This window comes from Paramecium tetraurelia, assembly GCF_000141845.1.
Source record: "Paramecium tetraurelia macronuclear, complete genome".
Lineage (NCBI taxonomy): Eukaryota > Ciliophora > Oligohymenophorea > Peniculida > Parameciidae > Paramecium > Paramecium tetraurelia.
Genome location: NC_006058.1, coordinates 175,169 through 199,784, shown reverse-complemented (window position 1 = coordinate 199,784; position 24,616 = coordinate 175,169). Strand labels below are relative to the sequence as shown.

Genomic DNA, 24,616 nt, shown 5'->3' with positions numbered 1-24,616 from the left:
TTCTTATAATAGAATGACTCAAATTTAAGACTTTTGGAGTAATAGCCTTAAAAGGTATAGTCAGTAATCAAAATAGAAAATATTCGAATTGTAGATTAGAATTAGTCATATTATTTATGCATACAAAAAGTTTGATAATGAGATTATATTAAAATAATTAAATTTTAGTTGTAATTTTAATTTATAAATTTACTTATAGATTCTATTTGTTTAATTTATAGCAATAGGTGATATAATTTAATAAAATCAATGATGATTCAGCAGCAGGTGTCAGACTTCTAATTTTGATTTTAATTAGTTGTTATTGTCTATGGTTTTGAAGGTTAATTATTTGTAGGTGGATTTGCAGGTTTGCTATAAATACCAATAGAACCTGTTTTGATTCCATAAATCTTAATTATTAGAAAATATAGATTACTTCTTATGATGGATCAAGATCTCCACTTCCAATTTTAGCTAAGACTTTAGTTGCCATGGACTCAAAAACAGCATCAACATTTTCTCCTGTTTTGGCAGATGTTTCGAAGTAATCAAAGCCATGTTTCTAAGCGAACTTCCTTCCTTCTTCAGTTTTCACTTCTCTTCTAGAATGAAGTTAACATCATCTATTACCTATCTTCTAAATCGATTTTATTTCCCACAATAACCATTTCAATTTTATCACAAGCATATCCTTGAATTTCGGTGTGCCATTTTTACACATTATCAAATGACTCTCTATTAGTAACGTCGAAGACAAGGATTCCTCCTATGGATCTATATTGATAGTTTAATTCATACCCTCGATAATAGGAACGAGTAATGGATTTAAATGATTCTTATCCAGCCTATTGATTAGTTGTTATATAATACAGTGTCCCATATTTACAGTTTGATTTGTTTCTCATTTATTTTGAGATTTCTTGATCCAAATTCTACTCCAATAGTTGCATCATGTTCATTTCTAAATCGAGAATCAGTGAATTATAATAGTAAACAGCTTTTGCCAACATCTTTTGATAATGTAATAGATTACTAGTGTCTCCGACAATAATGAACTTAAAGAGATAATTGTAAATATTCATAATAAATGTATTTATTTAAATTTATTACTGCCTCGTTATAATAGAAATATTAATTAGGAAATTTCTCCTTTTCTCATACAACGACACTAAATTTTATATTAATTATTCTCATTCCACAAAACCATTTTTCACCTATGATCAAAATATGCTCTATTAATGAATCAGCCAATCCAATTACGCTAAATAGCAAAGGGAAATCATAAAATAAGGAGTTCTAAGCATTTTCCTAGAAATTCAAATTGTGATTAATTTTTTTGAAAAACATTAAATATTCTAATTTCTGCATAATATCTTATTTAATATTTATTTGTTTTATAAAGAAGAATCGACAGGATGTCTGAGGATGCCGAGTAGAGTTTTAGAGTTAACGAGATAATTTGGGCGAAAGTCTTAGGCTGTAAGTATAATCTAATTCTTTAGATCCATGGTGGCCTGCAAAAGTAATTATACAATAATCATCTTTTAGATTGCTTCAATTACTAATGCGAATGGCAAGAATGGATAATATTGTTAATACAGAGTCAATTTTATTGGAGACACTTCGCAGTATCATTTTAAGTTAGCATTATAGCGCCTACTTAATATTTGATAAATTGAAGAAATGGAATCCAAAGCCTATACAATTTGAAACTAAAAAGTTAAAAGAATCAATAGATTTAGCTAATAATATGATTGAAGGACTAGAGAAAGCATCAGAAATTAAATTAGGCAATCTAAACGAGCATATTTTAAAGGATCTAACTATTAAACTGAATGATCTTGTTTATCATAAAAGTTCTATATAGGAAGTAAATTGATCAAAATTATGTCCTAGATCATTCAAACTTTGAATCTAATAAGCAACAATGAAAAATTGCAAATAGTCAAACTAAATTTAGGATAATAATATTTTGCATTGTATTAAGCCTTAAAATAAGGGAAAGGAGAGAGTTATCTTCAAATAACATCAGATTTTATAGATTAGTTGAAAGCGACCATTGGTTTCTAATTGCAGCAAGAGTTCTTGACCAATTAAAAAAAACAAGAAAAGCCTACTCCCAACAGTGATGACACCAAGGAAATCACTGATTCTCCGATAAAGAAAAAGAAAATTGAAGAAATCTCTAAAGATACACTTTGTAATTAACATTGATTTTATATTAATTATTTCTACGTATATTTTCTTCTATTTCTATTACTTTTTATTTTTCCCATTAGTATTATAAAAAGATTCTGATTAAAAATTACAAATAGCATACTAAATGCTTAACTTTATATACCAATTTTAGAGCCCTTTCTCAAGTTCAACTTATAATTTACTTTATATAATATCAAAGAGGAAGAATAAAATTACATGTTTCTAGGTTCCCTTCTAAAATTAAATACAAAGTTGTCTAATAGACTCTAATGCGATTTTGAAGAATCCGCACTTTTTTTTGCTTCATTAAATTAAACATTAATTAAATTTATATAAATAGAATGCTTATAATTAATTAGTTCAATTGCCATGTTATTTTTCATTTCTTCAAACAATGTCATAAAGATGGTTATAGCAAATTCAATCAATTATAAGTTGGATTGTTAATTTAACAACCATTTATCAGTAAACTAATTTAAGTTAAGTAGATGAAATAGAAATGGATCAATATATCTTTTAGAGTGATGTCTTCTCATATTTCTCTTCCTTATCCTCACTAGAATCAGTATTAGTAAATGGTATTTATATATATATTTGGAACAAATAAGAATATAGATAAGTAACAAATCATTTATTATTTTTCTTTATTTTCTTTAGACACCCTAAGGCCTGTCTTAATTTATTCATTCTAGCTTAGTTTGTTAGTTTTTGATGATGCATGATCATCCTATTAACTCTACATCTAAATTCATCAATTTGAGTCTTTGATGAATCAAGGAAGTCTTATGGTATAGTATGAAATGCCTAGTCTAGTTGATCAAGAGCTTTTTCTGAACTATCAAAAAGAACTGACTAAAGTTTTTATTATGGAAGTCTCATAAGAAGTATGAGCATAGTTCTCGATTCTTCAAGTATCTTAGGTTGACTTGATTCCGTAGTCATAGCAAGATGATTTGAATTATTTTTTAAAAATAATCAAAAATTAACCTCACTCTTGCTTTATTGTTGTAAAATAACAAATCAACCTCATTAAATATAATACTTTATAATTAAACCCTAAAAATAGTTCTCAAATAATTTTAAATAAATAAATTTAGGAATACCTCAACCTCATTTTCTAAAAAATACTAAAGAGATACAAAACAAAACAAATACCTCTTAGTTTAGAAACTAAATTTTAGTATTAAATTAATTAATGCGTAATTAAATTATTATAAAATGAAAAATTATTATTTATTGATGCTGACTTCATTTATTAATCATTTTCACACTATTTGATCAAGGAAGATCACTATCGACTTTTATAAATAGGTAAGTTATTAGCTGTCATTAGTTATAATTCGAAAAAGAAAATAAAACATTAATTATTGATGCAATGTACATGTTTAATGGAAAAATACTAAATTACTAATCAACAATCTTATTATTATTCGATAATGGTTGTTGTAACCATTCTACTTTTATAATATTTAATTAATTCTTTAGGAGCGTACTTAGCAACTTCGGTTGTAAAATAATCTCTAGATTTCGGAATTGTACCATTAGACCTTGAAATATTAAAAAATAGATACCTAGGTCTCCATTGTATAGTAGCTATTAGCTTATCATTCAAAAATGATTTCTTCACTGAAATAATTTTTTGTATTTAGTCACCCTACGAAAAGTCACCATTCTCAACTTTTGGTCCTAATGAGAATGATTCAGCTTTAAAGGTATCTAAACTTAAATCATGGATTTTTTGAATTTTTGACAATTTAGAGGTTGTCATTAGATTTTATGTAAAGTCATCCTCTCTCTCATACCTTGTAAAAATATCAATTAGATTATCTAAATTGTTATTGTATTTTGAAATATGTTGATCAGCATCTAGAACTTCCAATTTAGTTTTCTTTCTTTACTAATCTTCCTACTATTCTAATGTTTACTTTTTTCTTGTATTCTTTTTCATTATTTATTTATTAGCTAATAGCGGAAAATTTTTGTGTAAATTTAATTATAAAATACATACAATTAATTTTCCAATAATATTTATAAAATATGTGCATATCACTTTTGTAATGATCTATTTTTTAAGGATTTGTACTTCTTGACTTTCTTAAATAAGACATATATTTTGAATTTCGATCAGTTGCAATGAGTTTAATTTTACATTATATAAAATTTATAATATTATATAAAAAGATGTTCAGATCACAAGAAATGAGTTATTTTTAATTAGTGATGCCCTAAGACAGTGCGTGGACTATCATGGATTAATTAGGTTATTTAAGTAAAGTGGAAATTATTGATCATAATCGTAATGAAGCCTTAATCAATAGACCATTTGCAAATTACGTTAAAAGGTAAATCATCTATAATAACTATATAGATGTGATGACTTGATGGTAAAAATTGAAAATATGCTTTAAGTGGCAAAGAATTTAAATTTGCTCTCTAATTATAAAAAAGGAAATTTGAAATAGTTTACAAATCAAGTATTCTATGGAATTTATTTATTGTTTATAGCAAAATTCACATACTCACACTTATCTTGATAAGATTGAAGAAGACATAAATAAAAGAACTTCATCTTTTCAGGAGTAAAATAAGCATCTTGAATAACTTATTGATTAATCAGAATACATACAAAATTATATTGAAATTTTAATAGAAAGTCAAAGGTATTTAGGGGAGAATGCATTTCAAAATCAACAGACCTCAAAATTTGAATACTATGTTGGGATACTTAAAAATTAAGAATAATTATAGTATTTATGTTTAGTAGAATAGATTCCATCGAGTGATATTTAGAGTGACCAAAGGAAACTCCTATGTTCATTTGAAGAGGATGAATGAGAAGTAATCAATTTTCATCGTTTTATTTCCAAATATAGGAAACTATGGAAAATAAAAGATCCAAAAAATTGTAGAATAAGTATCCTTAGGAAAGTTTGCTTTGCCTTAGAATCTGTTGGAATTTGAAAAAAAATTATATGAATTGAAGAATAAAGAAGCTGAATATATTAATGTAATTTACAATACAGAATATAGCTTATAAAAATGACTCAGAATTAACTATGCTAATGCATATCAAATATGTTAGTAATAAGAAATGGATTACCTTTGATAGAATATTATAAGTTTTATTTAATCAAAGAAAAGGAACTTTACAAAGAGCTGAATAAGTTAAAAATGCAAGGCAGGTTGTTCCTAGGAGAACTATGGGTTCCAACAAAAGATATTTAACAATTAGAACAAACTATATAAGTGATTAAGGAATAGCAATCAAATAATCCTGGGGGTTAGTTAGCCTAAAAGAGTCCTCCTGATTTTCTGTAGAAACCCACTTATTTCAAATTAAATGAGTTCACTTAGGTATTTTAAGAGATAGTCAACACATATGGGATTCCAAGATATCAAGAGATAAATCCTGCAATAATAACAATAATTACGTTTCCATTTTTATTTGGAGTAATGTTCGGAGATATAGGTCATGGATTTGTATTATTTGTGTTTGGATCTTATCTGTGTTTGTTTAAGAATAAATCCTTCTACAATCTAAGATATCTAATCCTATTGATGGGTGTATTTAGCTTTTATTCAGGACTAATTTATAATGATTATTTGAGTTTATCCTTAAACCTATTTCAAACTTGTTTAGGATCAGAGGATTAATGTGTCTACCCATTTGGAATTGATCCAATGTGGGGAGACCATTTAGAATTCAACGATTCATTTAAAATGAAGTTAAGCATCATAATTGCATTTTGTCATATGTTATTGGGAGTTTCTTTGAGTGGTTTAAATTATCTATTTTTGGAGGATTGGCTACGATTAACTTGTAAATTCATTCCATAATTATTATTTTTGATATGCACAATTGGGTATATGGTATTTTTGATAATATACAAATGGTTGACACCTTTTGAACCATAAAATGCCCCAAGCATAATCACTACAATGATATCAATGATTTTGAATTTAGGGAGAATATCAGGTCCTTAAATGTGGGAAGGAGACTCTTAGAACTATGTTTAATATTGTCTTTTAAGTATGTATTTTATTTAGCTTCTAGTAATTTGTATCATCACAATACCTTGGATGTGGTTACCATCAATTATCAGTCACTTGGTAAGAAGGAAAAGTCATTAATAAAGTAAAGATAAACTTAAGACTCACAGAGTAGATTATGGATAATTAATAGAAGAATCAGGAGTTGAAATGATCTAAACTAGTTCTTATAGTCATGAGTAAACTGATGTAAAATAGAATAAAGAATTGCAAGACTCAAAAGTGCAGATTTAATAAAAGGAGCATAATTCACATTTAGGTATTGAAGATATGATTGTCCATGAAACCATTGAAACATTGGAATATGTCCTTGGGGTAATATCAAACACTGCAAGTTACTTAAGATTATGGGCATTAAGTTTGGCTCATTCTTAACTCTCACAAGTTTTCTTTGAATTGTTGCTCGTACAACCAATTAATCATGGATAACCAATTAGTTTAATGATAGGGTATCCATTTTGGGCTTTGATAACTTTTGGTGTTCTGATGTGCATGGACAGTATGGAGTGTTTTTTGCATTCCTTAAGATTGCATTGGTAACTATGAGTCATTTAGAATATAGGGTCGAATTTTAGAATAAGTTTTTTAAAGGCGACGGTGTCTAGTTTAAGGCCTATTCGTTTAGAGATAGAATCAAGGACAGTATCAATTTAGAATCGTAGTGAGGGATTGGAATAATGTAATTAATAGAAGATATTATATCATCAACTATTATTCTCTTTATTGCGTATTCTTCGTTGAAAATAATATTATAATGAATAAGAGAGTTGATCCATATTAATTAAATATTGGTTATGAAAATGACATAACTAAGACTAATATTTTAACTAATGGGGATTACTTAAGTTCATAAGGAGTTGAGAATCAGATGAATCTTCCAACAGAGCTTGATGGTATATGATGAATTAAACAATTTAAGATCATGAAGGGCCCACCCTTTTCTATTGTCATCATTGCAAAATGGATTCAGTTTCAACTTGTGAGTATTAGGCTTCGAGTTAAACATTTCTTTGTGCATTTCTTCTATTTTTTATTCTCAACCTTTTTGGTTGTCTAATCCCTTATTATTCAACTGCATGTAAAGACAGAAGGCAAATATGTCCACGATGTAGAAAATTGGTAGGAATCAAATATTATAATGCGTGTGCCTGTTGAAAACACAATTTACAATCTTATAATTTGATTGATAATTATTTATTGTATGATTGTTAATTAAATTTATTAACCAGTTGAATTCATTTATTCATATACGATAGGTGGAAAGGAACAGTAGCATTTATAACTAAAAAATCAATTGCCTTAAAAGAAGAGAAATCTTACAGAAGAAGATAGAAGGAAAATAAAAAATGAAATCTAAAATGAGTTTAACAAAAAGAAAACTCTTAAGAAAAAAATACAAAAGCAAATTATTATAAAAGTAAACCATAAAAAATACTTAAAATTGTACAAGAATACATATTTATTTGTAGATTTATTAAATTGAAGAGTAGAAAAAATAAAGTGAAAAAACTATTACTTGGAAAGAAAATTAAAATCATAAAACGAGAGAGAATCTTCCAATTGGCTTAGGATGATGTAGATTAGTAGGTAAAAGTGAAGGATGCCTATGATAAAGAATATGATAAGGGTAAAGTTAAGAAAATTAAGAAGAAGAGAGAAAAATAAACTTTAGATTTTGATTAAGCATATAAATTAAAATATAATAAATGAATTTAAAAGATGAATAATTTAATGAAGAAATCTGCGTGAAAATAAAGACTTTGGATAATCATACTCTAGATGTTCGAATTAAATAAAGCTCAACGGTGAACGATCTTAAAAATTTAATCGAAATAGTAACTTATCATGATTAGCCAAGTCTTCAACCATCCCATCATCGAGATAGAGATTACTATTTAAGGGAAGGTAACTTAATAATGAGGATACTTTGGTTTCTTTGAACATTGAGGATTAATGCGTTGTTCATTTGGTTGCCAATATGCCTGAATTTGAATCATCCCCTTTAAATAGAGGACTATCTACTAGTTCAATCGATGAGCACGATAATAGAAATAGTTGTATTTAAATAATAAATATACAGTCGATGTACAAGAGAGCAGAAGAAACTCTAGAAAAAAGGTTCTATAGCAAAGGTTACATGGATTTTAATAATTGCCTACAAGGAATTCCTTATAACAAAATGTTATGACTTTACACAATCTTTTATAATCATTCAATACAGTGGCTGAAGTCATCGAGCAAGGCTAAATATTTGCCCAGAAGGACTTTGAACTCGGTTAATGGATTGATTTTAAGGATTCCTATGGTGAATGGCTTGAAGGTTATATTGGCTAAAAATAATAAAATCAAGTTTTGATAATTCATTAAAATGGAGAAGAATGGATAGGAGTTCCCTCTTTAAGATTAGCCTTATTCAGATCCCACACTATACAAAAAACTTATCACATGTCTCCCATCTTAAATAATCACGAATAACAATAGTTATGGACCTTTAGCGAACTGCTTGGTCAAACGGCTATGTTGTTATCCAGGGCTGGCAATATGATGTCTAGATTGGCAGATAGTGTTGAAGACAAGTCAATTCCTTAAAATAAAAAGGCTGATATGTCCAATCTTATTACTGGAATGATTGAGGAACAAAGAAGGATTCAGGAAGAAAAAGTGGAGAAATAAGATGATGTTACATCTCTGAAATCTATGAAGTCCATGAAATCCGACAAGATATCTATTGATTATGAAACATCATCAATTAAATCGATGAAGTATATTGTTGAACTAATTAGATCTGACATCTCCAAATTGACTACTTATTTCATTGGCCATAATCATAACACTATGATGGCCGAAAATATTGCAGAAGAAGAGGAGAACAGCAGTTAGGACATGTCAGTTGATAATCAAAGAGATGCGGCCAACATTTCCAAAGAATTTAAGGAAAATTATGCTTATTATGAGACTTCTTTGCTGGCTGCCTAATTAGCCCCTTTAGCTGATAGACTAGGGAGATTATTGTATATTTTCATCTTAACTTTAATAGAGTTGATTTATCCCCATATCTTGCCTTGAGTGGAGCCAACATTAACAAGTATCTTTATGTTATATGAAGTATCTTTCAAAATCATCCTAATTCCAATATATCCAATTTATCCATCATTACTAATGAAGGCAGTCAATATTCAACTTAAGCTAAGCAATATTATTTTCAAGTGCCTATTTTGTTAACACCTTTTGAATTGCATACACAATCCTAATAGGGAATATCAGCCAACAGAATTGTAGGAGATAATGTCGACATCTTAAATCATTTAAACAACAATAATAATAGTAATAGCAATAGCAATCCTCGATAAAAAAAAATATCAAAAAAAGAGGAGGAAGAAAAGTAACAGTTTGTTACCTTATCTAAGTATAAACCAACTTAATAATATCATTCATCATATTAGTAATAGTAATAACAATAATAATTGTAATAACAATAATAGTAATAACAATAATAGTATTAATAATAAATGAAAGAAGCCAATTTTTAAGTTATTGATTAGGATGATTCCTAACAATTATAACAATATTAATCATCAAAGAAATAATCAACTGATGGCCAAATTAAAAAGAAAAAGAAAGGCAAAGAAGTATCTTTTTCAGAATAAATTAATCAACTGAAAAAGGACAAATAGTTTTGATAATTATTATTATATATATATATATATTATTATTATTATATAAACAGAAATAATATTTAACTCAATAATTTTTAAACATATAATAAAAAAACTTCAAAGTTGTTGGTGGATATATAATTGAATAAAACTTATCCTTTTGCGATTAAAAAAATTCCAACTAATTTTGTAATCATAATACTGTTACTTCATAGGAGACTTCTCTTTAACCATTAATATCAATCACCCATTTTTCACAGGCTAACATATCATCTTCCTTATTAATCATTTTATTTCTATATATATTTTACATCCAAGTGTATTTAGGGGTTTCTTTACACTTTTCGATGCTCTTCAATTTCAAATATTCTTCAGAACTTTTCATAAATTTCAATTCAATATCAGAAATTCCCTTATAAGCATAACTAAACAAATCATATTTCATTTCAATATCTATAAATTCTTCATGTTCATCTCTCTCTGGATTATCAAAGGAATGTAAAGCTATAAAGATATCTTTTAAGAAGGATTTAGGATAGCGATAATACTGCTCCTCCTTTTCCTTTTCCTTTCCATTTTCCTTATCATTATCATTCGACATAATGATAATAATTATTAATAAATTAATTCTATAAATTTGATGAAAAAATGCATTGATTTATATTATATATTAAATATAAATAAATACCTATTAATGTCCAAAATATACGAAATAGAAAATTAGCTCATAATCAGATTCCCCCCATAAATAGCAGAGAAAATTAGAGAGTCGTTTGCAAATAATTAATAATTACCTATCACAATTGAACCAAAAATTGGAAAAGGAATGGAATTTGATGTATCAATAAACAATTTGAAATACCAAGATAAAGGTGTATTAGTTGATTTGCCAACCATAACAGAGAGTTATAAATCTAAGGATTATATAAATTTATATAAGTCAAATGATATCAGCTAAATGATTTGGGTGGGAAAGACAAGCAATACAAGACAATGTGGAGATAAGGTAGTTTGTGACAGTGGATTGACACCACCTACATATGATATCAGAAAGGATTTTCATCGTAAACAACCTTAAATTGACATTGGAGAAATTCAAAGAGTTGAGAAAGAATTACACTCTATCTAATCAGAATTCATGAAATAAGCAGAAGAGGAGGAAAATGGGTCAGATGATGGAAAGAAAGGAAAGAAAAGATATAATAAGTTTTGATCTATTCAATAAATATACACTCATTAAAAGAGTATACTTAAAAGCTTTTCTAATTCTTATTTGTGTACAGTTGGTGATCCACTTGCTGTTGATGCTGAAGGTCTTCTACCACAAAATGTTAAATATTGATGTTTAATTTTGCTTTATTGATGTAGCAAGGATAAAACCTAAGATAAATTCTGTTAATACATTTTAAATTCTTGGTTCTAGATATTGCCAAGCACCTGAGTTTTAATGTTCTTCTTAACAGAATACAAATTCTGCATTCTCATATTATTAAGCAACTACTCTGAAATGGTCATATGGAAAAGGTGCTAATTATTCTACTCTAACGATAGCAACGTCCTAAGTATATTAATAAATATTTACATTTCGTTTTGTTTCTTGTCTTTTCTATAAAATGTCATAATAAACTTAACCATAGCAGATGACAACCTTTTTTATTTCTTTAGGAGCTTTAATTTCTTCGTGAGTATCAGGAATCAGTCTATGGAATCTAGTGCCTTCAAGGAAAAGAGAAATATCAGAAGTTGCCTTAGAAAATTTAAGTAATCTTTTAGAATTGAATAAAATTAAAGGTTTTCTAAAGTCTCTTCTTAGTTATCTACGCAGAGAGTGGAAATAATTGGAAGGGTTTGAACAGACACACACTTAGAAATTAGAATCGAGAATTTGTCTCTTAATTCTCTACTCTTTCATCTGAAATACAATGTTAGGATCATCATCCATCAATTATAAAAATCTTTCCATTCTTCCACTGGAATGTTCAGGTCCTTAGCCATCTAATCCATGAGGTAACATCATAACAAGTCCTGAGGGTACATTCCATTTAGATTCTCCTGAAGTAATGAAATTGTCAATCATGATTTAACATCCATTAGCGAAATCTCCAAATTGTCCTTCCCAAATCGTCAGAACATTAGGATTAGATTGAGAATATCCATATTCGAATCCTAAGACTCCGTATTCTGACAATGGAGAGTTGTAAACTTCAAATCTATTATTTCCTCCAGAAGGTATTTAATTTCTAAGTGGATAATATTTGATATCTTTCTTTTGATCATTAAGGACTGCATGTCTTTATGAGAATGTTCCTCTTTCACAGTCTTGACCACTCAATCTTATACTGAATCCTTCATGTAACAAGGTACCAAAAGCCAGAGCTTCAGCAGTTCCAAAGTCAATTCCTTTTCCTTATTCAATAGACTACTTTCTTTATTCATAAATTCTCTTGACTTATGGATGAACAGTCAACTCAGCAGGTAAATGATTGACTTTCTCGTTCAACTCTAATAAATCCTTCAAAGCAACACCAGTATCCTTTACCTTTCCCCATTTGGTCACTTATTAAATCTTTTCCCATGGTTTAGGTACCCAATGTACTTTATCGAAGGTTTCCTTTTAGATGTTTTTATAAGCAGTCTCTAGACTATTGTTTAACTTCTTAATTTCGGTACTTGCAAAATCATCTGTAATAACTCCATTTTTTCTTAATTATTGATCATATAATTGAAATACAGGTTTTTATTTATTAATGATTTCATACATTTATGGTTGAGTGAATGCAGGTTAATCCTATTCATTATGACCATATCTTCTATATCCAATCAAATCAATTACAATATCCTTTTTGAATTACTATCTGAATCTAACAGCAATTTTGAATATTTCTTCTACAAGATCAGGATCATCAGCATTAACATGAATAATAGGTACATCAATAGCCTTAGCAACATCTGTACAATATAAACCAGATCTACTATCAATTGGAGTTGTAGTAAATCCAATTTGATTATTAACCACAACATGGATAACACCTTCATTTGAATATCCTGTCAAATTTTCAAGTTATAATGATTCATAGACAACTCCTTAACCAGCCATAGCAGCATCTCCATGAATGATGATACCTAAACAGTTTTGTTTATTTCCACAAATGTCTTACAATGCTCTAGTCTTACCTTATACAACTGGATTGACAGCTTCTAAATGAGATGGATTTGGTAACATTGTCATTCTAATATGATGTCCATCTGGGAATTATTAATCCCTTGTGACTCCCAAATGATATTTCACATCTCCAATATTACCCCATGATTCTTCTATTTCCTTACTGTATTTATTTTAAAATTCTGCAAATATTATTTCCAATGGTTTCTTAAATACATTAGCTAATGTGCTTAATCTTCCTCTGTGAGCCATTCCCACAATGATATGTTCAACCTTATTTTGAGCACATTAATCTACAAGTGCTTCTAAACCTACGATTAATGTGTCTGTGCCTTCAATTCCAAATCTTTTGCTTGTTGTGAATCTGTTTTTCAAAAACTCATTAAATAGGTCAACTCTAGCTAATCTCTACCAAGTAGCTGTTTAAGTCTCCTTACTTGGTTTCCATTATGCTATTCTATCCATTTCCTGTTCAACCCAATGTTTTTATTCTGTCGATACCATGTGAATGTATTCAACCCCGTATTTTTTTGTATAGATTTAAGATAATCTATCATAGATTTCTCTGATTGTCCACTCCTCCTTAACTTCCATAAATGGCTATTCATAGCAATTATCAATTACATAGATAAATGATCTTTAATCCTTGTTTCCAAAATAAATTGGGATATCCAATTCTTCCTTCTTAAACCCAAAACTATCCAAAGTCATCTCTGGTCTCGAGCCCTTCACTCTTCCGTATTCTTTTGTGTTAGGTAGATCTAATAATAAATCACAATATTAGATTACTTAATGGATCCAAATCAGCCAATTAATGTCCGCATACGAAAAACATTCTAAACATATAGTAAGTACGATATAGCAATTGTATTTGTTTAGCATGATCCAATGGATTCAAAGATGTTGTGCCTTAGACACCTGCTCCACCATTAATCTATTAATAACACTAAAACAAACTTGTTCGCTAAAATATTGTCTCCATCCTTCAGGAACTGATTAAGGGTTCTTTTACCAATGTTCAAACAACCCACTAACATATGTTGCCGAAAAAGAATATCTGATCACTTTATTTGAGGCTCTTATCATCGAATTAAAGATATTAAATATTAAATTTATTCACTTAAACTAAAACAAGAATGATTATAATATCATTTTATAATAATTCTTTATTGCACCTCAAACATCAAGACTAATTATATATTTATAATAATTCGTAATTTGAACGAAATCTCGAATCAAAAATACGAAGCATATTTATTATTAAATATTAAATTACGCACTAACTCTCTCTTCTCAATTCAGTTACACCAATCTATTCATCTTAAATTTTGATTCTTTACAAGATTTATACGCATTTTAAATTACTTTAACCTCTTAATTTATTGAAAAGAATTGTTTATTTATCATTTACATCCTTTTTTATTGATTTCTAAGTTTCAGTATCATTTTACTAATTTTAAGTAGACGAATATTTAATTAAGTAATAATTATAATCTTTATAAAAAAGAAAAGCTATTCATGTAAACAATCATTAGATTTACTTCAAGTTCTTAATTGCTTAAGTTTATTTTTCTCTTTTTCTTTAAATTTAAAACTTTATTGAAAATTAATTAAAATTCCTATTTTTTAATGAAAACTAAGAGAATTACAAAGTTTTGAATCCCAAAATTAAATTAAAGTGTGTTTCTTTGAATTAACATCAACAAAATTTAAAGAGAGATATTTCAACATTGTTTTTTTGTTTGATTTAAATATTATACCCTATTCATAATAGTCAATCTCATTATTTTTTTTTATTATATCACCAGTACGTCCCTTTTGGTAACTGTTGAAATTATTACATTTACTCAAAACGCCTAATTATAAATATATCTCAATATAAATTTATCCTTCAAACAATATTAAAGTAATCATTCTGAGTTATGATACAACTATTATTAAATGAGATTAGAAATTATTGAACCAAGTAACATTTCATTAGAAGCTATTTGTGCTAAAGAGATTATTTAGATTTAAACTGGATTCCAATAAAAAATCAAAATATTTGTAGATTTAAGAACGTTGAGTGCTTTTTATTCTATTATTATATAAATTATCCAATCAAAATTAATATAAAATTGTGAAATTTCATTCTTAATCAAAGAATAAGAATTTTCAATTTTAATAATAAACAAATGGGAAGACAAGCAAAAACTTAAAAGAAAGCTCCTAAAGCAGGTAAGTTTTTAGTTTAATTTGAATAGCCACTAAAAAAATTGCAAAAAAACCAGCTGGCCCAAGATAAACTAGAACAATCAAGGCTGCAGTTGCTGAAGCTTAAGCTACAACTTAACCAAGTGCTGGATAAAGAAAATTACCAAGATAAAACAGAAGAAACAAGCAAGCCAAAAAAGCTAATTCTAAGAAAGCAGCATAAAAAAAATGAATGGATATATAATTAATAAAATATTACAATAAAATGTTTATTTGATTTCATGTTTTCAAGTAATAAATATTGGTGATCTAAGCATTACTCCATCTTTTGAATAATACTTATAACTAGATAATTAAATAATGAACCCATAACATTACTATTGAGAAAATCTATTATGAAATAATAAATCCTTTAGATTAGAAGGATCAAACTAAATCATAATTTATATCGCAAATCTTAGCCTTAACAATATTAAAGTCTCTTTTTAAAGGCAAATACATTAAGAAACCTTTGAAATAATGATGATGATGATGAATGAAATGGAGCTTAATTACAAAATTCTGTTTCTCTAAAATACTTAATTCTCTATGCAAGACAAAAGAGTCATTCAAATTAATAAGAGTTTAGTTAAGAGTTAACAAGGAGTTAGAGTTTAATTCAGAACTAATTTTGTAAGAAGGTATATTCGAGGCTTATTTAGCACAACATTTATTTTTTAAATAGCATTTTGCAAAATTGTTTTATCTAAGCCATAATAAGTAAGTAGATAATTTTAATAATATTAAATTAATTGAACACTCATTTAAAAGTTTCTGAGATTTAAAAAATTGAATTTAGAGCTAAAATTATAGCATAAATCTAAATATCCTAAATTCACTAAACTTTCTAAGTGAGATTAAGAATGCATGGATATTGTCAGATATTTCAATTAATGAATAAAAATACATGAAATAAGAAGGTATTGCTTAATATGAATGATATTATAATATTTTAATAATGTAGTCAATAGAGTTTTCTACAATCTCTAAAAATCCAACTTCAAAGAAAATAAATAGTAAAATAAGAATAAATCAAAAATTTAGAAAAATTAGTTTGTTTTTCGAAGCCTAAGTGCTTAATTTATAAATCTAGACTTTGGAATGAATATGTTTTGTAATTGATGATTTAACTTCTTACTTATTATTAAAATTTAAATTAATAATGCAAGAGCCATTTAAAGTGAGTATTAGAGTGAAACCATATGAGGGAAGATCAAGATTTCTCACTTAGAGAATAGGAAAAGAAACTGTAATATCAAAATAAACAATAAATAGATTATACAAGTAGAATGTCCAACTTAGACAATACGAGATCCTGATACTTATGAATAAAGATCATTTGCATTTGATAATGTGTTCAATGATGGAGAGAGCACACAAGATATTTACGATTAAGTAGATAAATTAAATGTATAATACTAGTCAATATCATAAATGATTTATGATTGTGTTTCTTAAGGATATAATGGAACAATTTTGGCGTATGGTTAAACAGGTTCAGGAAAGAGTTACACAATGTTTGGCAACTTATACGATCCTTTGGTAGAAAATGATGGATTGGTTTCGATGGTTTTAGAATAATTATTCCAAATGAACGTTAAAATTAGTATTTCATATTTGGAAATTTACAATGAACAAATACGAGATTTAATTGGAGATTAGGTTGGATTGCAGTTGAATGAAGACCCTATTAAGGGAGTCATGTTATAAGATGTGCAGGAATTGTAAATTATGACTATAGATCATGCAAAATCAATAATAATTAATGGCAATTAAAAAAGAGTAATGGCTGCAACTAATGCTAACCAATTCTCTTCTCGATCCCATGCAATTATATAATTATTTGTTGTAAACTAACAATACCAATGCAAATTATCCTTAGTGGATTTGGCAGGAAGTGAAAAAGCCAATGTAAATGAAGGTAGTAAAGGAATTAGACAAATGGAAGGGGCTAATATCAATAAAAGTCTATTGGCCCTAGGAAATTGCATCAATATGTTGGCTTGTGATTAATCAATGAAGAAGTTTGTGCCTTACAGGGATTCAAAATTAACTAGACTTTTAAAAGACTCTTTGGGAGGCAACACTAAAACTCTTATGATAGGGTGCGTATAACAAATAGTTTAATGTCATGAGGAGAGTATTAATACTCTAAAATATGCATCCAGAGCCAGAGCTATAAAAAAAAAGATTGTCTAAAATATCAAAATTAATGATGTCACTAATTGTAGTTGTAATTGCAATTCAGAAAATGTAAGCCTATTGCAAGCTGAGATTGAAGCATTAAAATAAGAAGTATCATTCTAGTGTACATAATTATTAATAATATCATAGGTTAATTGACAGAAGAAGAGATTGAAATAAGATTGAATTTAAAGCAAATCGATTAATTGCAATTCTAAAACAGAGAAGGCTTAGAATATTTGTTACAATAAATGAATTCTGAGATGATAGATGAAGATCGATTGAAGAATGAAATAATGTAATATGAAAGAGCGATTAATGAAAATGAGAGAATCCGATAAGAGTTGACTTCTCAATTGTAATCTAAGAAGAAAGAAAGAACTGATCCAAGAGACATTCAAATTGAGATGCTTAAAAAAGAAATTACTTTTCTCAGAGATCAGATTAAATAAAAGGATTTAGTTATTGATTCCTTGAAAATGGATAAGGATAATAGTAAATAATCCAGACCACACACTAGTTATTAAGAAACCGATAGACCAAAGATGAATAAAGAGAACTCTATCGAAATTGATGTCAGAAAGGACAGTCTGTAATATTGTGGCTCATCTAAATCTATTAAGTAGCCTACAAATAGGGAAGAAGAATAACATCTATAGAAATTGAATAAAGCCAGAGATAACTATAAGATATTTAGGGCTAAAATGATTCAACTCTAAGAAAAAATGAATTATTACACTAAAAACGACGTTCAATTAAACCAGAATCAATTAAAAGAAATAATTGATATGATGAATGAACTCTCAACTCAGAATGGTCCTGTTCTCAAATAAGATGAAGAAATGATAATCTACTTCCAAAAATTCATTAAGTCTTAAACTTAGAAATCTTAATAGCAAATAAATCAAAGTACTTTGAATACGCAAATTACTACACCGCAATAAAGATCAAGGAGTGTCAACCCAAATCCAATCAGAGGAAAGGGAACTTCTTAGCATTAGAGAAAGCCTTTGTAACCAACCAATTAATCACCGATGAATCGATAATTATTCAGTAATCACACTAAACAATATCAGTAATTAGTTTAAAAAGGAAAGAAGGTATACATTGGTTTGATTTTAGGAAAGTTGTCCCACTCCGTAGAATAAATAAAAGTACATTTTGGAATACGTAAAGAAAATGGAAAATTAAATACCGAGGGGGAGTAACAAGTCCCCACTACAATCATTTAGCTCAGATAATTCGGATAAGTATTAATTCACTAATATAAGACCAGAGACGATATTATTAAGCGTAGTTTTATCTAAAAGGTTCCGTTTCAATCAATTTAATGATATTATCCACAATTATTATTGTCTCATTACAAAAGCAAATCCAAGTAGTTCTCCAAATATTCATTTGTTTTTGACATTTCTAATAGTTCTTTATTGTAAAATTGTCGAAATAATTAAATTTAAATATGGATAATTCTTAACCCAAAGAAAATTAAAAAGCCGAGCCTTTGAGACCATGTTGTGCTTGTCCTGAAACTAGAAAACTAAGAGACGAATGTATAGTATCTTTTGGAGAAGAGAAATGTTAAAAGGAAATCGATAGTCATAAGCTTTGTTTGAAAAAACTTGGATTTGAATGAAAGTTGATAATATAAATGTCTAAATACGATTTTCAAATTGATATTAAACTTGATTTAAATTAGAGTATTTTAATATAACCCTTCTTGTCCACTTTATTGTATATAAATTATAATACATTAATTATGAATATTTATAAATCGATCGGACGATTATCTGCCTTCAGATTTTCAACCTCTGTCATTGAGATTCTCAACAAATTTGATGAGGAATATTATGTGAAGAATTATTTAAATACATTCACTTCCACGGGGTTTCCATAGGCTAATCTAAGTATGATGAAGTATTGATAAACTTTTAGAGATTGGCAATAAAACCTGTAACCTTATTGGGTTGCCAAGGACTGGAGTTCAGGAAACAATAGTAGATGATTTAACTTCGCTATTGCTGAAGGATTAGAAGAAGAATAATTTTTTAATACAAATCGATCCATCACCATATTTATATGCTAAAAGATAGCTTTATAAATTATATCATTCAAAAGTGGATCCAATCATAACTGATGTAAGAAATTCTAGTAATGTAAGAATTTGTTTGAATAATTACCAACTTTACCTATAGATACCAATGAATTAAGATTAGACTTAGCTATATTCGATTCTATCCATTTGATATAGCAACACCCTTAGATAAATGCAGAGAATAAATAAATCATTTTCGAATATTTGAATGGACAAAAACTGGGCTATTATTAATCAACACTCAAAAGATTAAAGGAGGCCATACAAAAGGATGGAAAATTGTCCGATCAATTATCATAGGAGAGCGATGAAATGGCTTAAAAGTTTGCAGATCTATTATCGAGCACAATTCTTTACAGAGATTAAAATCAAACCGATATTGTCTAACTCAGTTTATTACAAGCCTTGTATATGACAACATTAAAAGGGTCAAGCATTCATTTAATAGGAATGTCGCAAATATATTAGAGAATAGCCAGTGGAATCTTCTTATCGTTATCTGATGTTTAGGAGATGTTCAATAACATATGTTAAGAAATTCAAAGTAAGAGCATTAGTGAGAATAATTTGAATTATTTATTCGACTTCTAAACAATGTTGTGGAAATAAAAGGGAATAGAATATTACCTATTATTCAATATTAATCGTTATTTGAAGAATTCAAAGGGAGAAGATGTCACAGTTATTGTAGATGCATTGCATTATGATCCCTTGAGAATAGCAATATCAAATTAACAAAATAATTTTATTGAGGAAATAGAAAATAGTTACTTTGCAGAATTTCAATATCCCAAATTAGAGAAACCAGAGTAGGATGATTAAATGTTGGAAAAACATGCAATTCTAAGTTCAGTTTTGTCATTTTAAATTTGGAAAGAGCCATGCATCAATAATCCATTTCCATATTTATCTAAAGATTTCAAAACAATGAGTGTAGATGAGTAAAAAGAAATTCAAGATAAGTATCACTAATTTTATGAGAAATACACAACAAGAATTCAGGATGTGAAGAATTCATTAAAACAATGAATGTATTAATTTAATAGTATTATTAATTTATTTTATATTCTTGATTAAATATGGTAAGGAATGGCTTCTATAATAGTCCAAAGTTTCTGTGGCATCTACTTACACTATAGGGGAATCAATATCGTCTTTAGATATAAGTCAAGACTATACAGCTGCAGGTTTATTGGATGAAACAGTGGCATTATGGAAAGATAAAGTATCAAAGGAAAATGAACCATAAAGACTGGAAGGACACTTTTTAGGGATTGTGGATGTAAAATTCTCAAATAATGGCGAATTGCTTGCAGTAAGTTCATTAGATAGCGTTATACGTATTTGGGACTTAAAGAAGAGTATTAAATCGAGAGAAATTGCCTGTGATTAAATGGAGAATTGGAATATTTGTTGGTTGAAAGATTACATTTGTACTGCAGGAGAGGGAGGCAGATTATCCATCTTTGGTTTGGATCAAAATCAAGAAGAAATTCCAGTGTTTTCAGTAGAGAATTCATTCGCATCAGCTTTGGCTGCAAATAATTCGAATATTGCTGTAGGAACAGATAGTGGATCATTGCATATTGTCGAAGATCCTATTGAAAAGAGAAAATTACATTCGAAAAAAATTCATAAGAAAATGGTGAGATCTGTTAAATTTAGTAATGATGGTTTCAAAGCCTTTTCAAGCTCAGATGATGGAGATATTAAACTTACTGATTTAACTAAAATGAAGGAGATTAAAACATTTTAACACCACTATTCTGTTAATTCTATTGATGTTAATCCAATAGATGATAAGCTAGTTGTCAGTTGTTCATCTGATTACAAAGTTAGATTATGGGATACATCATCTGGATAATGTATTGAATAATTTAACCCCTTTGACAAAAAGGATGACAAATTATGGGCTGTTAGGTTTAATAGGGATGGATCTCTTATTGGAGTGTGCTCATAACAAGGTTAATTAAGCTTCTATAGTAGAAATTGAATTGTTAGAATAATAAAAGTGTTATAACCAAAATGTTAATTATACTTTAGATATTTATTATAATATTTAAAAATGAATCATCTCAGCATTTAGTCTGATATCTTTGATTAAGATCTTCCTTAAGATATGTAACAATCGTTTGCAATTGTAACTACACATGTTGGAGTTCCAAAAGTAATTGAGGATTGCTCCTAAATTCCTGAAATTATTTAATTAAAGTCTGGATTGATGTATTCAGAGTAACATAGATTAATCTAATTATCGAAGATTCAACCTCAACTATCTTATTTATAAGGATGGGAAGATAAAAGTGCAGTTTTATAAAATGATCAAATTAGAGGATTGCAATCAGAGAGAACTGAAAATAATGCAACCTTAACTTCAGTCATAATGCAATCTGGATTGTTTACACATGAAAATTTTGTTTAGTATGAAGGATTTATTTTAAAAAAAACAAAAAAATTGTTATCACCGTTCAAATAGATATATTGTCATTTTTAGGATGGAATTTTAAGTTTTTATTAAAATTAGTAAAAACAAAAGGCTCGTTTTGTTCTCAATCTAGGTCTTTTTAATTTCTAGTATTATCAAAAACAAAATGTAAACAGTGACATATATGAATTTGGATTGAAGTGCATGAATGACGATAAAATCTTTTAATTTAAAGGACTTTACAACAATTAATGGTTCCTTTTGATTAAGAAATTCATAGATAATGTTAGATAGAATCCAGTAGTTAAGTTCTATTTGAACCCATTTTCGAAGTATTATAAAAAAAGATTAATCACGAATGATTAATTTCGATAAATGTGTTAAACCGGAGATATTCTCCTATTTCAAACTAAATCCTACAGTTCTAAATTGCAAAGATTAGTAACCAGATCAAATTATGGTATAATTAATTATATATATTAGATCATGTGGCTATGATACTAAAATATTAGTCTGGTGCTATTTATGTGTTAGAAGCAACTGATCAAAATGGAGTAGGAATTTTTGACTGGGATTCGATGACCAATCAATTATGGTATGAATTATATTAAATGTAAGAACTGTGTTTTATATTTTTAGGGTTGTATACAGGTAGCTTCATTTAAGAAGGAATATCGAATTTTACTCTAAATTGAAAAATTTGTTAAGGAGAATGTTGGGAGATAATACCATCTAAGCTTTTAGAAACTACTTTAAGAAAAATCTATAATAATCACTCCATAGACCTAGAATGAAGATCCAACCTATTTTTGCTCTTAACTTATAGCAAAGATATATAAATTAATCGGATTGCTTAGCCAAGATAAATCTGCTAATTAATATTGGCCTGGATCCTTTTCTAATGAAAAAGATGATATTTAACTTAAGGGTTGTTCTCTCTCAGATGAATATTTAATCGGATTTAATATGTGAAAGATACGTTTCTTTGAAATTATAATTCTTTATAATTTTTGTAGTACAATATTCATCATATAAATAAATATTCTCTAAAAAGTCTTCAAATTTATAGATAATACGAAAACTATAGTGAATTTTTATTTAATAATACTTCAATTTTATTTTTTATATGAATAATACTAAATAATGTTTTGATTGATTGTTAATATGCTATTTAGTTATTTGTTACATTGGATGCTAAGTCTTATACAATTATATGTTGGTTAATTTGCAATTTAAATTTTGTGATTAATTTATTAATTTTGTTTTATTTTAATTCAGATGAAAAATACAGTAAGCAAATCAAATATGGTTTTTAATAAATCATTTGGTTAACACATCCTCATAAATCAATAAATTCTCTAGATGATCGTAGATAAGTCTGCTATTAGACCAACAGACATTGTATTAGAAATAGGACCAGGAACAGGTAATTTGACAGAATTGTTATTACAAAGAGCAAAATAAGTTATTTGCGTTGAAATAGACCCTCGAATGGTTATAGAATTGACTAAAAGATTTAAGTACTCCTAATATTCAGATAAATTCAAATTAATCTAAGGTGATTTTTTAACAGCAGAATTGCCATTTTTTGATTTATGTGTAGCAAATGTCCCTTATTAAATATCATCTCCCTTGGTTTTTAAGTTGTTGGCTCAAAGACCTCTTTGGAGATGCGCAGTTTTAATGTTCTAATAAGAATTTGCATTCAGATTAGTTGCCAAACCTGGAAATGAATTATATTGTAGGCTATCTGCAAATGTTTAAATGCTATCAAGAGTTGATCACTTGATGAAAGTTGGTAAAAACAACTTTAAACCCCCTCCTAAGGTAGAATCATCAGTTGTAAGAATAGAACCAAAGAATCCTATTCCTAATATTAATTATATTGAATGGGATGGTTTGTTGAGAATTTGTTTCAATAGGAAGAATAAACAATTATCTGCCATCTTTAAAAACAAATCCGTACTTAAAACTTTAGAACATAATTTTCATGTAATCGAATAAGAAGGAATTAAAGTGAATGACCCTGCCAATAATGTCAAACAATTAATTTCATCTATTATGGAAGAAGAGGATGTCAAAGGAAAAGGGAAGAAGGATAAAAAGGATAAAAAAGATAAATAAAACTAATAAAAAGGTGAGGAATCTGAATCAGAAGATGATGAAGATAACAATTAACAGCCAGAGAAACAATAAACTACTTAAAATCCATTCAGATTAAAGATAAATGAAATATTGAAAACAAATGATATGTTCCAAAAAAGGCCAGTTAAGATGGATAATGATGATTTTCTTTAATTGCTTTGTGCTATGAATGCTCAAGGAATTCATTTTAAATGATAATGGTGTTTCTGATTATTATAATTATATATTGTTTATAAAATAAATTTAAGTTGAGTTATTAGTAGAATGGATTTATAAATTATAATTTCAATACAAGATTCAGTGATATTTAATAATAAAATTAACGATCAATTACACAATATTAAACAATAAATGATATTAAGTTTTTGAGAAAAAATAGTGAAATCCTGATATTAGGGATAAACTATTGTTAGAATTTTTTTGTTAAAACTACAAATTATGATTTTATTCCAATTGAAAAATTAAGATTTTTAGCCATTTGTAGGTCA

General features: G+C 27.8%; 15 protein-coding genes across 15 annotated transcripts; 10 read left to right on the top strand and 5 right to left on the bottom strand. All coding sequences in view use genetic code 6, as the record gives it.

Annotated features, from left to right (window-relative positions):
• Positions 1–257: 257 nt before the first annotated feature.
• Positions 258–1,064, bottom strand: PTMB.89 (GTP-binding protein RAB2 homolog). The annotated part of the gene is made up of 6 exons (XM_001346877.1): positions 258–392; positions 419–584; positions 613–756; positions 781–827; positions 853–992; positions 1,016–1,064. The coding sequence occupies 6 exons, from the start codon at positions 1,062–1,064 to the stop codon at positions 258–260; spliced, it is 681 nt and encodes a 226-aa protein (XP_001346913.1).
• A 343-nt stretch (positions 1,065–1,407) lies between these two features.
• On the top strand, positions 1,408–2,196 carry PTMB.88c (hypothetical protein). Its single annotated transcript, XM_001346876.1, has 3 exons — positions 1,408–1,610; positions 1,636–1,852; positions 1,879–2,196. The coding sequence occupies 3 exons, from the start codon at positions 1,408–1,410 to the stop codon at positions 2,194–2,196; spliced, it is 738 nt and encodes a 245-aa protein (XP_001346912.1).
• Positions 2,197–2,808: 612 nt separating this feature from the next.
• Positions 2,809–3,123, bottom strand: PTMB.87 (hypothetical protein). The annotated part of the gene is made up of 1 exon (XM_001346875.1): positions 2,809–3,123. The coding sequence occupies one exon, from the start codon at positions 3,121–3,123 to the stop codon at positions 2,809–2,811; it is 315 nt and encodes a 104-aa protein (XP_001346911.1).
• Positions 3,124–3,592: 469 nt separating this feature from the next.
• PTMB.86 (hypothetical protein) lies at positions 3,593–4,129 on the bottom strand. The annotated part of the gene is made up of 2 exons (XM_001346874.1): positions 3,593–3,728; positions 3,753–4,129. The coding sequence occupies 2 exons, from the start codon at positions 4,127–4,129 to the stop codon at positions 3,593–3,595; spliced, it is 513 nt and encodes a 170-aa protein (XP_001346910.1).
• Positions 4,130–4,362: 233 nt separating this feature from the next.
• On the top strand, positions 4,363–6,896 carry PTMB.85c (Vacuolar proton ATPase subunit a). Its single annotated transcript, XM_001346873.1, has 7 exons — positions 4,363–4,523; positions 4,550–4,655; positions 4,687–4,928; positions 4,951–5,188; positions 5,212–6,211; positions 6,236–6,767; positions 6,794–6,896. 7 exons carry the CDS (start codon positions 4,363–4,365, stop codon positions 6,894–6,896), a joined length of 2,382 nt encoding a protein of 793 aa, XP_001346909.1.
• Positions 6,897–7,937: 1,041 nt separating this feature from the next.
• PTMB.84c (hypothetical protein) lies at positions 7,938–9,911 on the top strand. The annotated part of the gene is made up of 5 exons (XM_001346872.1): positions 7,938–8,066; positions 8,090–8,288; positions 8,312–9,242; positions 9,269–9,316; positions 9,338–9,911. The coding sequence occupies 5 exons, from the start codon at positions 7,938–7,940 to the stop codon at positions 9,909–9,911; spliced, it is 1,881 nt and encodes a 626-aa protein (XP_001346908.1).
• Positions 9,912–9,972: 61 nt separating this feature from the next.
• PTMB.83 (hypothetical protein) lies at positions 9,973–10,488 on the bottom strand. The annotated part of the gene is made up of 2 exons (XM_001346871.1): positions 9,973–10,068; positions 10,096–10,488. 2 exons carry the CDS (start codon positions 10,486–10,488, stop codon positions 9,973–9,975), a joined length of 489 nt encoding a protein of 162 aa, XP_001346907.1.
• Positions 10,489–10,581: 93 nt separating this feature from the next.
• Positions 10,582–11,100, top strand: PTMB.82c (hypothetical protein). The annotated part of the gene is made up of 1 exon (XM_001346870.1): positions 10,582–11,100. One exon carries the CDS (start codon positions 10,582–10,584, stop codon positions 11,098–11,100), a length of 519 nt encoding a protein of 172 aa, XP_001346906.1.
• A 20-nt stretch (positions 11,101–11,120) lies between these two features.
• Positions 11,121–14,136, bottom strand: PTMB.81 (2-oxoglutarate dehydrogenase). The annotated part of the gene is made up of 6 exons (XM_001346869.1): positions 11,121–11,267; positions 11,290–11,445; positions 11,470–13,650; positions 13,675–13,811; positions 13,840–13,984; positions 14,008–14,136. The coding sequence occupies 6 exons, from the start codon at positions 14,134–14,136 to the stop codon at positions 11,121–11,123; spliced, it is 2,895 nt and encodes a 964-aa protein (XP_001346905.1).
• Positions 14,137–15,224: 1,088 nt separating this feature from the next.
• On the top strand, positions 15,225–15,475 carry PTMB.80c (hypothetical protein). Its single annotated transcript, XM_001346868.1, has 2 exons — positions 15,225–15,267; positions 15,294–15,475. The coding sequence occupies 2 exons, from the start codon at positions 15,225–15,227 to the stop codon at positions 15,473–15,475; spliced, it is 225 nt and encodes a 74-aa protein (XP_001346904.1).
• Positions 15,476–16,444: 969 nt separating this feature from the next.
• PTMB.79c (Kinesin) lies at positions 16,445–18,993 on the top strand. The annotated part of the gene is made up of 4 exons (XM_001346867.1): positions 16,445–16,531; positions 16,558–17,590; positions 17,617–18,566; positions 18,589–18,993. The coding sequence occupies 4 exons, from the start codon at positions 16,445–16,447 to the stop codon at positions 18,991–18,993; spliced, it is 2,475 nt and encodes an 824-aa protein (XP_001346903.1).
• Positions 18,994–19,222: 229 nt separating this feature from the next.
• PTMB.78c (hypothetical protein) lies at positions 19,223–20,587 on the top strand. Its single annotated transcript, XM_001346866.1, has 3 exons — positions 19,223–19,370; positions 19,399–19,629; positions 19,659–20,587. The coding sequence occupies 3 exons, from the start codon at positions 19,223–19,225 to the stop codon at positions 20,585–20,587; spliced, it is 1,308 nt and encodes a 435-aa protein (XP_001346902.1).
• A 50-nt stretch (positions 20,588–20,637) lies between these two features.
• Positions 20,638–21,551, top strand: PTMB.77c (Meiotic recombination protein REC14). The annotated part of the gene is made up of 2 exons (XM_001346865.1): positions 20,638–20,783; positions 20,810–21,551. 2 exons carry the CDS (start codon positions 20,638–20,640, stop codon positions 21,549–21,551), a joined length of 888 nt encoding a protein of 295 aa, XP_001346901.1.
• A 72-nt stretch (positions 21,552–21,623) lies between these two features.
• Positions 21,624–23,073, top strand: PTMB.76c (hypothetical protein). The annotated part of the gene is made up of 3 exons (XM_001346864.1): positions 21,624–22,443; positions 22,467–22,596; positions 22,623–23,073. The coding sequence occupies 3 exons, from the start codon at positions 21,624–21,626 to the stop codon at positions 23,071–23,073; spliced, it is 1,401 nt and encodes a 466-aa protein (XP_001346900.1).
• A 188-nt stretch (positions 23,074–23,261) lies between these two features.
• On the top strand, positions 23,262–24,323 carry PTMB.75c (Ribosomal RNA adenine dimethylase). Its single annotated transcript, XM_001346863.1, has 1 exon — positions 23,262–24,323. The coding sequence occupies one exon, from the start codon at positions 23,262–23,264 to the stop codon at positions 24,321–24,323; it is 1,062 nt and encodes a 353-aa protein (XP_001346899.1).
• The last annotated feature ends 293 nt before the right edge of the window (positions 24,324–24,616 follow it).